The 17884-nt window shown below is 39.1% G+C and overlaps 1 protein-coding gene across 2 annotated transcripts in view; it reads right to left on the bottom strand.

Moving 5' to 3' along the window:
* TTN (titin) overlaps window positions 1-16348 on the bottom strand; it is a 277391-nt gene extending 261043 nt beyond the window's left edge. For both annotated transcript variants that reach the window (XM_060409682.1, XM_042244888.1), the window contains exons 1-10: window positions 16138-16348; window positions 13849-13952; window positions 11383-11586; window positions 9676-9963; window positions 9000-9085; window positions 8614-8858; window positions 3935-4250; window positions 3204-3356; window positions 2426-2563; window positions 829-960 (exon numbers count right to left, since the gene is read on the bottom strand). In XM_060409682.1, the coding sequence (XP_060265665.1) occupies window positions 829-960; window positions 2426-2563; window positions 3204-3356; window positions 3935-4250; window positions 8614-8858; window positions 9000-9085; window positions 9676-9963; window positions 11383-11586; window positions 13849-13939 (1653 nt within the window). In that variant the 5' untranslated portion in view covers window positions 13940-13952; window positions 16138-16348. The remainder of the gene's footprint in view (window positions 1-828; window positions 961-2425; window positions 2564-3203; window positions 3357-3934; window positions 4251-8613; window positions 8859-8999; window positions 9086-9675; window positions 9964-11382; window positions 11587-13848; window positions 13953-16137) is intronic.
* Window positions 16349-17884: the final 1536 nt, after the last annotated feature.

The following is a 17884-nucleotide window of genomic DNA, read 5'->3' as shown; positions in this document are numbered from 1 at the left end:
CACTGTAAGGAGAGAAAAGTTCATCCAACGGCCTCTGACCAGCTTTTGAGTCTGAGTTGCACCTTTTAAAAAAGTAGTTCTGAGATCAACAAAGAGCTTGAGATTAAGAGACGCTGGCCAAGTTGGAACAACCTCAATGTCACTGAAATCTACTTGAACAAGAAAAAATCTACTTGAACAAGAAAGGGCCTCCTCCTAGACCCTTTAAAGCTTGATTCAATACACCAGAGAGAAGTTGATTTTGGTGACTTTGAGGTTGTTCCAACTTGGCTCTATGGCATAAAACCAGCAAACACTTCTGGGTCACTGTTGCTCAACCAGGAATTCACTTTTTTTTACAAGTACTGGTTTTCCCTGATGTTGAAATTCCTCACTTTCACTTGATATTTAGTTGAAGTGTTCATGACTAGTGTATGTGTGTATGGCGGGGGTGGGGGGGGAGGGCGGACATACATGCGTATCTTACACTATGTAAAGTTTGTGTGTTACAGTTTAAGCTATGCATGGAAAAACTGATTGTACCAGTGGGTAACTAGGCTGGAGTGATCACTATCTTCTGGTTAAGTGTGCTCTAGAAATGTCATTGACGTGCCCCAAACTATTCTAGTCGAAAATCTTCTTGAAACTGATCAGTTGAGTGGAAAATTATGCAATGAGAGTAGAATTTCTATCATGAAAGAATTTCAATACTAGACATAGAGAAACAACAAAAAGAAAATATACACAGAAGACTCCTCCACTGAGAGCTTTTGGTTAGAGGGAACATGTAGCTGTCTGAGATGTGATATTTCTCAACAGATTACAAGGCATTTACAAAACTGGACTTACTGTTTCTTGAGTTACTTGTTTTTGTTCTTGTTTTGCAGTAATTTCTCCAGTTATTCTAGTTTCTTTTTCTTTGGCTTTAGCTGCGGAAATTACTACTTTAGGTACAAATGCTTTTTCAGTTTCTTTTCTCATCTGAAATCAACAATAAAAACAAACCTTATTGTCTGCTGATCTCTAATGAAAGCTGACATAATGTTTAATAAATGTAACAAAATAGGAAATCAAAGAAGTCCTTTTCCAGAGAGTCCACTAAATAAAATGATCTCATTTTCATTAATAGTGCCATGCTCTTTGTCTAAACCATAAGTTATGCTGCTTAGAGAAAAAGAAATGGATTCAACACCCTTTGCTTTGAATTAGAGAGTGTAGTCTTCTTTAAAAAGACTTCCAATTTTTATAAATGCGTATACGGCAGTATTATTCTGTGCCACTCTGTCATCTAAAGGAAATCCTAGAGTACAGGCTATTAGAAGACTTTACAAGTAATGCTGATTCTTCAATTTTATAAATGAAAACTCAAACACAGATGATTTGTAATCCATATTTATACAATATTTTTGCATTTGCTTTGAAAAACATCCTAAATATTATGAAGGTTTGGAATATCAAGACTTAACCTTTCTAAAACTGAGACATGGGGAAAACATTTTTGTCCATATCCTAGGTAAAATGTTTTCCAAACCCCTGTGAGTTAAGTTGCTTCAGTCGTGTCCAGCGTTTTGCAACCCTATGGACTATAGCCTGCCAGGTTCCTCTGTCCGTGGGATTTTCCAGGCAAGAATACTGAAGTGTGTTGCCATTTCCTTCTCCAGGGGATCTTCTTGACCCAGGGATCAAACACACGTCTCTTAAGTCTCCTGCACTGGCAAGCAGGTTCTTTACCATTAGTGCCACCTGGGAAGCCCAGAAAATACTGTGTTTGGATCTGGACAGCTAAGTTGTATGCGAGGGGAAAGTACTGGGGGAGGGGCAGTTTTCCCCATTTTCCTCTTTGTCATTCTCAGCATCATCACTGAAATTCAGGATCTCAGGGTTAAAAGAGGCTTGGAAGTCATCTTCCCAAACCAGCCAACTGACAACTGGCAGAGCTGGCCAACAGCCCCATCAGGTGGTCTTAGCTAATCTGCTCCTGAATGCCTCCAATCACGAGGCTGTCTTCTTCACTTTTTTTCTGGTCATTTGACCTGAGAGGGCCAGATTCTCCACCTCATTTCAAATCCATGCTCAAATGTTTTTCCAAAAACTCAGGAAGCAGTTGCGAAGCTATTTTCAAAAGCACGGTGGGTTTGATGTCCTTTACCGCTCTTCCCAGTTCTTGCTTCAGCATCTACTCCTCCCTCACAGTCTCAGAGGTGGTCGGTGCATCTCCATGTCAGTGTAGAAGAGACCCCTGTTTCTACTTCCAGTGTGTGTTCCCAGAGCCCTCTTTTGTCTACACAAGGGAAGCATTTGGGGACTCTAAGAGACTTTGGTATCTAGTGCCCAGGGACACAAAACAACATGTTGCCCACAAAACAACACCTTTCCTTGTAAACAGCACTATCTGGGTTGACACTGATAACAACAACAACAATTTCATATCAAAAACCATTTTCACCTGTTCATGAGTTACGTGCACCTGCTCTTGTTTTGTCATAATTACTTCTCTGGTTCTGGCTTTTAATTCTTCTTCTTTGGCTTTATCGGCGGCCACTACCACCTTAGTTACAGCAGTCTTCTCTGCCTCCTTTCTTATCTGATTTTCACAGGGGAGACAAAAGTAACACTGTAATGTGCCTTATATAAAAAGGTACAAAGATAAATCAGGATAAAGACATAAATGTCACACAGAAGAGGATAAGGAGGAAAGCTAGAGTGATTTTAAACTATAACAGAAAATCTATTCAAATACGAGGTGGGAAATTATCTTGGATTTATAACACCTTCCAGCTATGAATCAAATGTCACATAGGTCTTGAGGAAAGTAAAAGCAAAGCTCTTTAGGGAAAGATTAGAGAAACGTAATGGCAGCCCTCAAATCATGGTTTCCTGGCCTGGATCCTGGAAAGACTGAGCTCTGGATGGGCCGTTTTGGAACTACAGCTGCATGTGTGTGTACCTTGTTTGCTCAGCTTAACTTCTCAGCCACCCTTTACTTGTCTTAACTCAGGATTGCCCCTTGTCTGACCTCCTGAGAGGTACCTCTTACCTGCCGACCTGCCTGACAGAGACCGGACACAGTGTGTTTATACCCTGAATACTTCTGGTCTCAGACCACCAGGTCAGAATGTCCTAAAAGTCTGGCCATGGAGGGCTCAGCCCTCAAAACCATCTGAACCCTGGTTCAACCCAGGAAATCTGCACACAGAGCTCAGTCTGCACGGCCCCACACCCACCTGTTCATGAGCAGGTTGGATGTGCACGGCAGTCGTGGTTGTCCTCTGAGCAGTCTGCTCTACAGCGCTGATAACTGGTTCTCTCACTCTGGCCATATCAACAGCAGCAACAACGGTGGCAACAGCTGCGCTCTTGTCAGTTTCTTGTTTCACCTGGATTGGCAATGAGCAAGCATATTACTTTCCGAAATGACATGCCCAGTAGAAAATGCAAAACACAGTGGAAACGAAGTCATCAAGAGTAAAACAGACGTGTGCATAAGCATTTATTACCGCTAAGAGAGATATGGTATGTATTGCTAAAATCCACATTTATAAATATCTCACAGAGCACAGCTTTTGCGGAGCTTCCCAGGTGTCCCTGGTGGTAAACTGCCCGCCTGCCAACGCAGGAGACATAAGAGAACTAGGTTCGATCCCTGGGTCAGGATGATTCCCTGGAGGAGGGCATGCTAACCCACTCCAGTACTCTTGTCTGAATAATCCCATGGACAGAGGAGCCTGGAGGGCTACAGACCATAGGGACGCAAAGGGTCAGACACGACTGAAGTGACTTAGCATGCATGCATGCAGAGCATTTTCATAGAGCATAAGCCAAATTCGGTTTTCACTTTCTGTTGCATTCTTATGTTCGTATGCATCTTCCTTCAACCTATACAGACTGTGTTTCATGGCAGGATTCTGGTGGGAGAAAGCAGAACAGGAAAGGAAGGAGGAAGCTCCAGCAGTACCTCTGCAGTCGCAGCGGCGACAGCTCCTGCTGCGAAGGTAGTGCTGGCGGCGGCGCCTGCAGCTCCGCTGATGGTCACTTGCTCCTGGATCCCATATCTCCCTTCCCATCTCTCCTCTGTCCTGATCTGAGTAGCACTGGTCACCGTGGTTTCTCGCATCTCAGCCTCAGATGAAGCCACGTAGCCCTCTTGCTTCCAAGGGGGAGGCACTTCAGGGCCTGGGGGCATCGTGGGTGTCTGAGCCTTCCGGACGAGTAAGGGCGACTTGACGGATCTGATGGGGGATGTGGAGATCCTCCCCGCTGGAGACACGGACCTGAAAGTCAAATGGCAGAGGTCAAAGAGTGCCAAGGCAAGGAACTACTCTTTGGGTCATTAGATTTGAATGAAGGAAGAAAAGTCTGGAAGTGTTTAAGGCAGGGTTTCAAAATCCATGGCTCCGCATTGAGCCATGTACGGATCTTAACCTATACAGAGACAAGTAATTTACTTGAAAGTAATTTGTTTTAAATCTCAGTGAGTCTTATTCTCATCTGCTGTAACTCTGTATGAGAATCAGATCTAATCCTAAAGAATTCCCTTGCCCTGCCCTACTGTTTCATGTTTAGAAAAGTCAAGACACCAGAAGGTATTTCCCCAAAATACAGTCAAAGAGAGGGCATTGAAAATATGGTAACATAACTCTAAATTTCTCTGTGGTCCCAATTCTGGGGGGAAAGGCGATGTCAAATAGGTGTTGAAGGAAGCAAGATTTCTGTAATCAACATGCTTGTGCAACTTGAGGTTAACAGAAGGTAAACCTTTCTCATTTTCCTGTAAGACTTCCCACAGCCTTCATCATGCCCATATGCTTTGTGAATTGCAAGGCTTTCCCATTAGTCATTCTGCAGAATTCTAGGGGTATAGCTGTGCTTTGGAAACTGTTCTGGTCCAAGTGTGGTGCACTGCTGTTTTAAGTATCTTTTGTGTTTGTTTACCCTCACATCCTCATTGTATTGTACTCTGAACTTCTTTTAAATATCCTTATAGTGGATAATTTGAAACCTAAGGATTCTATAATTCCTAGGTGGCTCAGTGGTAAAGAATCCGTCTGCCAATTCAGGAGACTCGGGTTCAATCCCCGGGTTGAGAAGATCCCCTGGAAAAGGAAATGGCAACCCATTCCAGTATTCATGCCTGAGAAATCCCACAGACAGAGGAGCCTGGCTGGCTACAGTCCATGGGGTCGCGTAGAGTCGGACATGACTTAGTGACTAAAATAAGGATTATATAGTTTTTGGTTAAACTGATAGTTTCTTCCAAAACAGTTTTCATCATTTTTTCTTTGTGTTCAAAATACAACAGCATCAGCTCAAGAATCTGGGTACTGAATAAAGCTATCTACAGTCAAGAAAAAAAAAGACAGCTTCTAATTGATAATAATAATTCCAGGCATCAGTTAACTATTTTAAGATGAAATTGTCCATAATTTAATTTTTAATTGATAGGGTTTAAATATACTTTTCCCTCTAGGTGGCAGTATTGCCTTATCATTGCATTTAACTACTGCATACAGGAAAAATGTTTATAAATGTATTCTGACATTACATAGGGTATTTAACTTACATCGATCATAAATAAAACAATTATTCTAATTAAGGCTCAAGGTACAGTTGGTATCTACTCTAAATTGTAGAGTAAATTAACAGTACATTACAATATTGACCAATTTCATGAAGAAATGCTTAATCATTTACTTGAAGAAGGGTTTCTTTGGGTGAAAATCAATTTACATTTTATAAATGGAGTTGTAATCAACAAAAGGGAGATCTAGGGGAACATGTCTCTATTTTGAAAGTGACTGCCTTTGAACATAACAAAGACCAGTTTAGAATAATGTAGCGTTTACACTAATTGAAGAAAAGCAAAGTGACATGTATTTACAATTTTCAACCTATGTCTTATTCTTGCTGTCCTAGTAAAATGGGTCTAATTCAAATAGACTTAAAGACATGATTAGCATGACATGAATGATTAGCAGCAGGTTGCAGGTAAGCCTGTAACTGTGAAAATCAATGTAATTTGAGTCGTTATAGGAAAGTGCTTATTTCTGCTCTTACAATAAAAAAAAATCATCTGGTCACAGCGAGATATAATGCACCTTATTCAGTGAACTATGTTTGCCTTACTTTACAACAAAAATCAGGATTCAGGAAATTGTCCATCCTGGATAACTGTTATTTTCTCCAGAAATTGACATTTTAATTTCTTAATCATTTTAAAGTAAATTTGGGGGGCTAAATAATTGGAATTGCTATTAATGAATTCTCAGTACTTCTAAGACAGTCAAAGTGCTCCACAGAATCAAGGAAACTCTGTAATTCTAAATGACTCTTGGGCTTGGATTAACTATATGGTGAATTTGTCACCTCCCTCAGAAATCACGTTTGGCCTGTCTTGTGATTTTGTGGTATGCAAACTTGGAGTTAGCCTGAAACAGAACACTTTTAAAACTTGATAGCCAGACACATTTTTAAAACTGAGCTTTTAGGCCAAGGTTTCATATTAGTATTTATCAGTATCTTTAATTTTTAAAGTGGGCACTATAATAAAGACTGGAAAATACCTAGCATTTTCCCATATATTTGCTGGACATTGACATTGCCTCTGGTATGAAATACTTGTTATTTTACACTTTTTTCATTTGTGTTGCTTGTTTTTTCTTTAACGATTAATGGGTTGAAGTTCTTGATACATCTGGTGTATTAGAGCTTTGCCATGAAATGTTGCAAATATTTCCGCCAAGGTCTACTGCTTGTATTTGCTTGTTTCTTACGGGGTCTTAGCCAGCACCAACATGCTCAGCTGCATAGGCTATGCATGGTTTCTAGACTTGTACTATTCACACTGCAGGCACTGTATGTTTGCTTCAATATTTTATGGCAGAGGCAATGACATATCTTGGGGAAGAGGCACCCTTAGATTTTTTTTTTTAACAAATGCACTATTTGGTGTAGCAATGATTTTGCTTTTGTCATAATCAAATTTTTGTTTTTATGTATTTGAATCTGTAAATCTATTTATAAAAGCTCTGCCCAACAAATGGTTTCTCAAATTCTCTTCTCATTTTTCTTATTTTTTAATTTTTAAAAAATTTAGCTCTGTGGTCAACATGACACTTATTTTGTAAATGGTGAGAGATACAGGTTTACATCTGTTTTCTCCCAAGTGGATAGCTGATTGGGCCAGCATTCTTCATAGCACAAAATATTCTTTTCCCCACTGAACTGAAAAGTCACTTGGATTAAAAATTGAATTTCCTGGGTACCTGGATTAATTTTTGGATCCTTTGTTCCGCTTCCCCATGTATTTCCTATTTATTTACCAATATCACATTTTTTGATGACAGTAATGTCACAATAAGTTTGAATATTTTTTGAATCAACTATTAACTTATTCTTCTTTTAAACTTTTTCTTGGCAGGGGAACTTTCTCTACATTAAAAAAAATTTTAATCGGTCAAGAAACACTGTTTAAAAAAAAGAACACAAACTTTCCCTTTCTACTAGTTTATCATATTAAAAAAAAATTAAAAAACTCAGCATGTTAAGCTAAATCCCCAAAATTCAAATTTGCTATGGATAGTTTACACTTGCTTATACAGTTTCTGAGTTCTGATGATACATGCTTACTTTCTAAAATACCTCCATATTAACTAAGCAAAGAAATCCAGCTTATATTCTAGATAAAATAACATAAGCACATGCAAAATATTTAGAAGGTTTTACTTACTACTAGAGCATAAGACAATGGCATCCCACTCAGTACTCTTGCCTGGAAAATCCCATGGTTGGAGGAGCCTGGAAGGCTACAGTCCATGGGGTCGCTAAGAGTCAGACACAACTGAGCGACTTCACTCTCACTTTTCACTTTCATGCATTGGAGAAGGAAATGGCAACCCACTCCAGTGTTCTTGCCTGGAGAATCCCAGGGATGGGGGAGCCTGGTGGGCTGCCGTCTATGGGGTCGCACAGAGTCGGACACGACTGAAGCGATTTAGCAGCAGCAGAGCATAAGAACATTTGTATAACTCATATTTAGAAGATACCTTCAACTAATTATCTCATTGAATCCTCACATCTTGAGATCATTCTTACTATGAGTCTCTATAATTTACAAATGACATGACTAAGACCTTCAGCAATTTAACTTCTTTAAACTTCTTTAACTTCTGGTCACCTATTTAAAAAATTAGGGGTGATACTTCTTAGAGGTTGCTATGATTATTTAATGAGATAATATACACAGAGTGCAACTGAATGTCTGACAGAGAAACTGGTCAATATATATTAATATTTTATTATTACAACTATTCTGTAAGTCACATTTTAGCCAGTGATCAAGAAGACTGAACAGGGCTTCCAACCTTAAATTCTGTGCTCTTCTCATCTCACTGTGCTTTCTCTTAGCTCCTAGAGCAGATATTGAATGGCATACAAATAAGAATGTAGAATTAGAGCTCAGAAAGTTTTCCAATTTACCCGTGGACAGTAAAGATTTGTGAAAATCATAGTATCTGTTTGGTTTAACTCTTTTTATCACACACAACATTCCTTATTCCTTCCTTTTATATCTCTTCTTATCAGATTAAACCTAATTTTAAAACGCATAATGACCTGATCTCTTTTAAAAAGCTTTACCTGACAGGAGATGGAGTCGGTGCCCGCACATGTCTGACGGGGGAAGGGGAGTGTCTTATCGGTGATGGGGACTGCTGTCGAGCCAACTGTGCTTTGGCAGCAATGGATGGTGGTGTGGGAGACCTTGATTTTGGTTTAGGAGGTATCCTGGGAGGTGTTTTATGCGGCAGCTGTTGCCCAGCGGCACCATCTATGACCATCTCAACCGCTGCAATTGATCTGGCATCAAAGTGGGCCTCAATCTTCTGCAACGAGAAAAACAAAGACCATGGTGAGAAGAAATAGTTGGTGACGCAACCATTTAAAAGGCAGTAGAAAAAAAAGAGAAAAAAATAAAAATAAAAAAAAATAAAAGGCAGTAGATACAGTATATATTTCAAGAAAACCTTTTCAATTCGAGTTTGTCGTGTTTCTGAAATCTGAGCAGTCGAAACAATTGTCTTTGTCCTTTTAGCGGGTACTACTTCTTCACCTGCAGGAAGGGAAAGACAAGTATTTAGGAGGGAGCACAAGGATCCAGTTTTAAAGGGGTTATGTTAATTCTGACTACAAAGTCAATAGGATTTTCTAGGTATCCCAATGGGGACAATTGCAGTAAGATTTGGATTTTGTATAAATAGAAATTAGGTTTAAACAAAGAAAATATTTATTATTATTTATTTGAAAATATTTATTATTTATTATGAGTTTACTTAGAATCCTTTTTAAAAATTCATTATCTGCCAATAATTTGAAAATGTAGATGACTTAATTGAAATACTTTCCAATTTCTAGTGGCGTTAAAAATTACAGATTGGGAGCTCGTATACACCCGTGGTGGATTCATGTAAATGTATGGCAAAACCAATACAGTATTGTAAAGTAAAATAAAGTAAAAATAAAATTAAAAAAAAAATTACAGATTGCTTCTAAACGCCTCCCTTTTATGGGTGTTGAAAAGCCAGCTTTGATTTCAGCTCACAGTATTCCATGACCTCAGAGGGAAGGCAGGTGGACCCCTGATCCCACTGGGTCCTGAGTGTCCCCTCTCCCGCCTCCTGTTCCTCAACCTCCAGGGCATACCTTGAACCAGTAATTCGGCAGTGGAAGTAGCTCTTCCAACACTGTTGGTTGCATTTACTGAATAGGTGCCAGAGTCTTCTGGGTATGCTTCTGCAATCAGTAAGCTGTAGAGTTCGCCTTCTTGTGAAATTTGAAAATCAAGGGAGCTCTGGATTTCGGCTCCATCCCGGTAGAACTTCACCACAGGTGTAGGGATTCCAGTCACTCTCACTTGGAGTCGCACTTGGCTTCCTTGTCTCACAGTCATGCTCTGCAGCCGTTGAGTGAAGTTGGGTGGTGCTGTCTCCGCTGCAGCAGAAGGGAAGAAAGTCAGGACCAGTGCCAGTCGGGGTACTCCCAACAAGCTATTTTAAGTAATCACAGCTCTGTTTCTGAAACCAGGTCATGACTCGCCGACTCAAACATCCTTGACTGTCCTTGAGCCCAGCTCATCCATCAGATGACAGCAAGAGCGGAGCCAGGAGGTGGCAGAGGGCACCCACCACCATACTTTATTGCTTTGTTTTGTTTAGCTATTCTAGGTCACCACATTTTTAAAATGTTATCATGTTATAGCATTTTTAGAGAATTTTTCCATCAGTTACTCCCAACTTCACATCTAGCACTTTTTAATATGTTAAGGTAACTTTATATATTTCAGTAGGTTGCATTAAAATAAACTCCAACGGTTGGTTTGCTGGATATACCTATAACTTATAGAATCATTACATTTTAATTTAAATATAAAATCCTAAATTGGTTCCAACTTAATCAATATTCAAATAACTCAAATATTTACTTGCATTTAAAACGTTAATCCAAATAATGACATGCCTTAATGTTAGTTATGCTACAGAAAGCAGATTTTTTAAATTATGTTGGAAGTTTTTAATAAAATAAATGTGAATGGTGACTGGGATTAATTTTGACATGTTTTTGAGTAATAAACCATAGCAGATGCTGTCACCCTTGTGCATTGTCCCTTCTGAATTTCCTGGATAAAAGTTAAAGTTCATACCTGATGTTCCTTCTGTTTTGGTTAATGAGAGCCCTATACTTAAACAGTGCTAAATACATAGTTTATTGGATAGACATATGTAATGTTATGCAGTTCATGAAAGATATTGTTCTGTAAGATGTAAAGTAATGTGATGTTCTGTGTATTAATCTTACAAAATAAAGGATGGAGAAAAATGACAGAGGCCATAAAGATTGGGTGGTAACTTTTATGGGGAAACTGTGTCATGCACTTGAATCATAAATTTGCCCCCTTTCTATGCTTACAGTGCAATTTTTTTAGAAATAGAAAGTAAATGAAGAATTATTAATCATCATAGCCTAGAGCAGTACTTCTTAAATGGGTGGTCTGTGGACCACTAGCGTCAGAATCATAGGTGCCTGTTAAAGTGGGAATTCTTGGAAATAGTCATATTTCCTTAGTAGGTGCATACACAAGGCTCCAAGCCTTTCTCCTTGCTCAGAAACACAATTTTTAACATCTCCTTAGTATACTTTTAGGTGCTTGATACATGCATAAAGGAAGTAGTTCTCAGCCACTTTTTGAGACAAGACAAACAACTTTGCTGTCAATGCAGCGTCCAGTGAGCCCTTCTCTGGATTCCAGCTGCTCGTGCTCACTAGTTCTTGGTGGACAAGCCCCACCCCAGATCCTGGAGTTGCCTTCTGGGCGGCGTGTTTCAGGGGATGGGCAGGTCCCCTCCTGCCTACCTGTCACGAGAAGCTCAGCAGTACTAGTTGCTTGTCCAGATCCATTGGTGGCTCTCAGGGAGTATCGTCCACTGTTGGCTTTTGTCACGGCGGGGATCGTCAGTCTAGCGCGGCCATCGCTAAAGGAGATCTGCACGCCGGGCAGAGTGGAAGTAGAAATCACCTGGCCATCCCTAAACCAGCTCACCTCAGGAACTGGGAAACCTAGGAAACAAAGAATTCATCTTTATGTTTGGGGCACTGCCAAGCCCTCCCATTATGTTCACTCCCTTATCTTAAACCATAAAAGCTATCCAGAGTGTTATGCTATTCAATGACAGTGAAAATTTGACAGCTCTGTGATCAAAGTACAAAGTTGCAGACCATTAGGAAGGTCTGTGGGTTCACACAGAGGCCAGCACCTTCATTTCACAGGGGAGGAAACTGAGGCCAAAAAAATCTCAGTAATTTTTTCAAGGTCCCTCAGCGGGCAGTGGCCCACAGAGGGCTAGAACTGCCATCACCTGCCCTCCTGCCCAGGGGTCTATCTAAGGCGATTTAATAGACATCATTAAAATCACAAAAGAGATTTATTAAAGTGAAGAGCCAAGGAAATTATGAGGAAAAAAGTGACTGCTGTCCTCTTCGAAAACAAATAAAGAACAAAAGCAGCAAAGGGATCTGGAAGTTCAGCCTAACAGGCACAAGAGGACACGCCCATCTCTTTACCCCCTCTGTGCTTACGGGGACACAGTCTGCCTGACCTCTCCCGACTTTCAAATGCACTTCAGTAAAAACGTCATGCTCATACAGTAAGAGATGAAGCGGAGCTCAGTCTTTCAGAACAACATGGATACTAGCAGTCGCAGGTAGAAAAGTACAATGCTCTTCACCCACCATGGATTGTGGCACTAGGGACTACATGTACGCGGTTGGATGTTTTAAATATACTAAAATTCTGCATTCAGAAGCATGAGGCGAATTCAGAGCATGGTTTATTCTGCCTTCAGCCTGAAGGCAGGTGATCTAACTCAACTGAGGCAGTGAAGATGAGCAAGAGAAAGTTTATTTTGTTGTCTTTACATTAGTCAATCTCCCACTATGGCCGAGTGAATAGTTTATTTGACGAATTCATGGGTGTCAAATATTTTCAGTGGTGTTTTCCTAAGAATTCTGTTAGCATAAAGTGTGAAGGAACCAGAAGCTTATGAGGAAGCCAGATTCCATTAGTCCACAAGCAGGTGAATTTCCCAGTGAAGCTATCTATATGTGATCTGCTTGTTCAAGAGTTACTGAGTGGTACAAGATGAATCAGTAAATTATTTGGAAGTCAGTCAGAGTTTGTCATGTATGAGAAGAATTGAATGGGTCTCTATATACATATACAATAGAAACTGAAGAATGATTATGATATTTATGTCAAATCATATGATATGTCAAAATATCACATGTGATATTTGTGCACTATAAAATAGTGTTACCCAGTTATGAATAAGACCGGCACATAAAACAGAAAACAAAATGTGGAAAGAGAAAGGAAAAGGAAATCTTATTTTATATCTTTATTACAAGCCATAAAGTTAAAAAAAGAAAAAGAACCATGCACCATGGAGGTGCATCAGGCATCAACTTTTAATTAATTCATATAATCTTACATAACCAATTATAATACTACAAAAGGAGAAAATGTTGATTAAATAATTTTCAGATTATTTACAATATGATTCATAGACTACCACCATTTTGTTACATGATGACAGGTCCCAGAAATCTTCCATTTTCAAAATCATCCTCTAACTGAGTTATAAAGAAGAAAAAGAAGGGGAAAAAAAAGAGACAAAAGAACTTTCGATTAAATATAATTCTAGGGTTAGCATTTGTTTCTCTTTAATACGTGACACGAGTGGCATATATTATTTTGGAGTGTTATTTCAAAATGACTGGGAAATCTTTTCCCGGACTGGAGTCACTTAAAGATTGAGAATAAGAGAATGAAATACTTAGGAGTTAGCTCATCATTGAAAGTTCTGCCTTTGAGAGGAGTCAGTTGTCTTGTGATTTTCCATGTGAAACCACAGAGGCTCAGGCACACGGAACAGTCAGCACCAGGCTACTCGCCCAGTAGCTCCATGACCAGCCCCTATCAGTCTGGAGTACTTGGCTTCCAGTCTGGCTCTGCAGCTGAATCCAAATATAGAATGACCAAATTTGGTCCTACTCAGAAGCTGGATTCTGACAACAGTTTTAATCCAATGCTAATTATTTTGCTTTGTGGAATTATAAATATGAATAAAACATTTTCAAACCATTATATTGTCCGCTTTTGTCAGCACTCTGGGAATGGTATACTCTTATAATGACCCTTCCGTTGAGCTGGGCCAATTTCACAAAGTGAAAGCAGGACTTAGGCTTCATGTTGAGTCCTCCAAAAAAGTTAACAGAGAGGAGGCACAGAAGACAGAGGAACATGTGAATGTGTGAGCTTACCACTAATGTGAGCCTCAAAGGTTGCGGTACTACCCTCCAGTACCACAACGCTTTGTAACGGCTGCGTAAACGTCGGTGCTTGAGTTGTCATCTTTTCAGGCACTCTGGAAAGGAAGAGAAAAGAAGTTAGAGGGTCACAACTGAGCTACTCTGTCGACAGCAGAAACACACATTTCCAAATAGGTTGCTTCTCAGATCATCTGTGGGCCCAGAGTGTTCTCTCTGGTGGCTTGAATTTGGCTTCTGAGTTGATTTGCAGCTTAACCAGAGTAAGCAAGTCTAAGGGGAGATGGAGGAAAAAAATTGAAGCAAGCAGAGCAAGGCATGTATGCTAGTGGTCAGAGAGCAATTCAGTCTTACGAAAGGTGGGAAACCTGGGAAAGAGTCAGGAGAAAGAGAAAGCTGGAGGAAACTAGGGATCATGACAAATAATAAAAGCAAACGTGTGAAAAGTGTGAAATGAATCTTTGCATCCCATCAATGTCTGAAGGAATTATTTTAAAATGTCCTTCCTCCCAGTATTTTTCACTCACTGTTATTTACAAAGTTGACATAGATTCAGGCATTATGAATTTAAGTAATCCAGGTGAATGTTTAAAATCGTAACCAAAACTAAAAGTTTAAACTTTATGATTTCTTTCCTTATTTGAAAAGTTTTAGAAAGCTTTGTCAACTAAGCACAAACCCTCTGTAGACAGCATACAGTGCTTTTTATTTCTTAATATTTCTTCATATTGTAATCGCTCACTAAATGTTGCTACTGCTGAAGTAAATATTCACAAAGTTTAAATTTAACTGGGTAGGCCAAAATTTATTACAGATCTTAAAAAAATACTGACTTGAGCTCTTAGTAAAGAATAAATGTCCAGAATGCAGAAATGGAAGGCTGGTGGGAAGTGCAGCTGAAGTGAAAGCACCTATGCTTTTATAGCACAAATATTTAAAAAATCAAAGAAAATAACATGAAACTGGCAGTTAAGATCTTTTGTTAAGTGCAAGAAAAGTATTTTGCCTATTAGTTTTAGATCATGAGAAGCATTTTCTGATGTATAAATACCTTCTTATTCAACATCACTATTCCACTATTCTGACATAAAAAGCAGATTCTCAGCTGTCAACTGTTTCACTACTAGTGTTCATACAATTCTGTATTAATTAAAAGCTTATGGAGCAATAATTTTTCTAGCCATAATTACTGTCTTGTACCTTTCTACTTAAGTTAAAAAGAAAATAAAACTAGAATTCTGAGACAATAGCATTTATATTTGAAAGATTCTGATAATATCCAAAAGGTTTTTTTTTTTAAAAAAAAAAAACTGTTGCCAAGAATTTCTTAGTGTAGCATATTATCTTTAGGACACAAAAACAATTTTTTTTGGCTAACTTTTTCTGTTTCCAAGTGAGTGCATCTTCTAAAAATAGCTGTATTCTTGTACCATTTATATACCTATGTATTTGTAGGCATTTACAGTTAGTCATCTAATTTCAGGAAGATGAGAAATCAAGGCATAATTTGAAATAAGTCTCTAAAACACTACTTCTTGCCCTTAACATCAACATTTATTTAATATCATATAATTTGATGAGTTAAATTAAAACACATAATGAAATTCTAAGTGGTTTAGAAAACAATTATATAGCTTGTTTTCAAAATTTATAAATATATTGCAATTAACTGGCCTAAATGGGTCTTCTATTCTCATCATTTAGGTAAATTGGTGGCTTTAGCACTGGGTCTTGAGAGACCTTTGTCTAATTAGGGCTGAAGGCATGCATCTAAAATGTCATGTTCCCAAAATAAACTCTTCAGCAGATGACTGACAGCAGGCAAGTGTTCTGTCGCAGTCCTGCAACTGATACCTCAGCAGTTGATTCCCTTAAAAAGTCATCAGGGTGTAGCTGATACCACATGCATTTTATCAGAGCTATTCTTGGTGTGTCTCACTTTATCACTGAGTAATATAACCTTGAACATTCTCAACAACAACAAAAAAGTCTATAAAAGAAGCAAACATTTTACATCATTTCAGACCTCAACTTTTCATACTTTTAGAATTAAATGCTTTTAAACAATTTGAATCACTAACTGCTGATATGCTAAAACGTTGAACTTTTTAAAGAAAAGCGTTCACATATTTTAAAACAGAAGTTACAAAGCAGAGTGGATCAGAACCAGTACCAAATAGTCCGACAAACACCTTTACAGACATTGAGCACACAAAGCTAGTAGGGAACTAGAAACTAATGAGGACGGGACTCTACTAATAAGAAAGAAAAGATGCTGCTCACCTGATTTCTCAGGAGTGCCCAAAAAGGGTGGGACTAAGCCCAAGGTTGCTTCTGAAACGACGTCCTATTTAGAGTTGGTTTTTTCGACCATCTCCAACATGAATCGGTGAGCCTCTAACTTAAAAACAAAACTACACAGTCAAGACTGTGTAGTTTTGCTTTTCTATGCAATCCCTACACCCGAGGCGAGGCTGGGAATGCACGACTGCTCAAGAGCCAGGGCCGGGTCGGGTCTTTTATTTGCCTGATCTGCTGACAGCCCCACGTCTCAGCGCAGGGCGCTGGCTGATTGGCTGTCCGAGGAAAGCATGATGGGAGCAGGGCCTATTTGGTAGTGGCGCAGACCACCTGTTCTTCTGATTGGCAGTGCTAAGTTTAGCACCTCAAAAGGGGCTTTACCAAGGAAACAACCGTACTTAAAGAATAACTCTGTTGAGGCCTGGGGAAGAGCCCTTGTCGCCCATGCTACTATCTGAAAATACGAGTCTGAGGAGAATTTTTAACAATAGAAAACACTTGTGGGCAATTATACAAAACAGTTCCAAACCTGAGGGCTCTGCCCTGAGTCAGGTCTGATGCCTGTTCCCTCCCCCCTTACAATCAACCAAATGGACCTGTCAATCATCACAAACAGATGACGGAGTTTATCTCATGCATGAGACTTCACCTTTTTTTTCTTTTTAAGAATCAGTGTCTAAAAACCTCAGCAATGAAGAAAGTTAATTTATGCTATCTATCTTCTCCAGAATCTACTTGTGCTTTGCAGAGTTAGGCCAGTGTTAATGAGCTTTGTGTTACAACCCTGCAAGAAATAACAGTTGAAAGACAAAATCTGAACCTGGCTTAAGCTTAGCCTGTACAGTGTAATGATTTCTTTTTTCAGATTCCTTTTTTCCCCCCCTGGCATTAATATTTACAAATATACAGGCACTGATCCTTACTGAGTAGCCAAGTGTTTTGTTTAAATCATCCATAGGGTTCTTTTTCAGGCACATGAAAGCTGCCTTACTAATCTCTGGAGTTTGCTGTTACTAATGGGAAGTAGTTAGGAGATGATATAGTTGCTATTTTAAGACTGAATTTAATTTCAAGCAAGAGATATTTCAAATACAAAAGAGCATACGAAAAGAGCTTTATAATAGTTCAGCTGAGAGATTTGTAAAGCTTCACTAAGAGGGAAGAAAATTGTCTTGTTGATAATAAAAAGAGATTTTTCTTAATAAAATAGACTAAAATTTTAAATTTTAAGTTAAGTTTATGTCTGTAATTAAAATGTCCCCTGCTGTGGAAGGCCATGCTTTAGATTTTTCAACTTCCTGAGTTGTGATTAACTCATTAACAGGGCTTCTCTGGTGGCTCAGAAAGTAAAGAATCTGCCTGCATTGCAGGAGACCCAGGTTCAGTCTTTGGGCTGGGAAGATCCCCTGGAGAAGGGAATGGCTACCTACTCCAGTGTTCTTATCTGGAGAATTCCATGGAGAGAGGAGCCTGGCGGTCTGCAGTCCACGGGATCACAAAGAGTTGCACACGACTGAGTGACTGACACATTTGAACTTATTAACACAAAACAGCACTAAAATATACTGGACAACTTATGTAATATAGTTATATAGACAAGGTGACATATTTAAACATTTGTCTTATTTTCTTAAGTGGTGATATCCATATTGCCGGTATTACTTTTCCCATTATAGACGCTATCTGCCAAAATCCTATTTGACTGCTTTATTCAAAAACAACTAGTTTC

The sequence above is a fragment of the Ovis aries genome, chromosome 2, assembly GCF_016772045.2.
Source record: "Ovis aries strain OAR_USU_Benz2616 breed Rambouillet chromosome 2, ARS-UI_Ramb_v3.0, whole genome shotgun sequence".
NCBI classification, from domain to species: domain Eukaryota; kingdom Metazoa; phylum Chordata; class Mammalia; order Artiodactyla; family Bovidae; genus Ovis; species Ovis aries.
The sequence above is the reverse complement of the archived record's forward strand: the minus strand, read 5'-3'. Positions and strand labels throughout refer to the sequence as shown.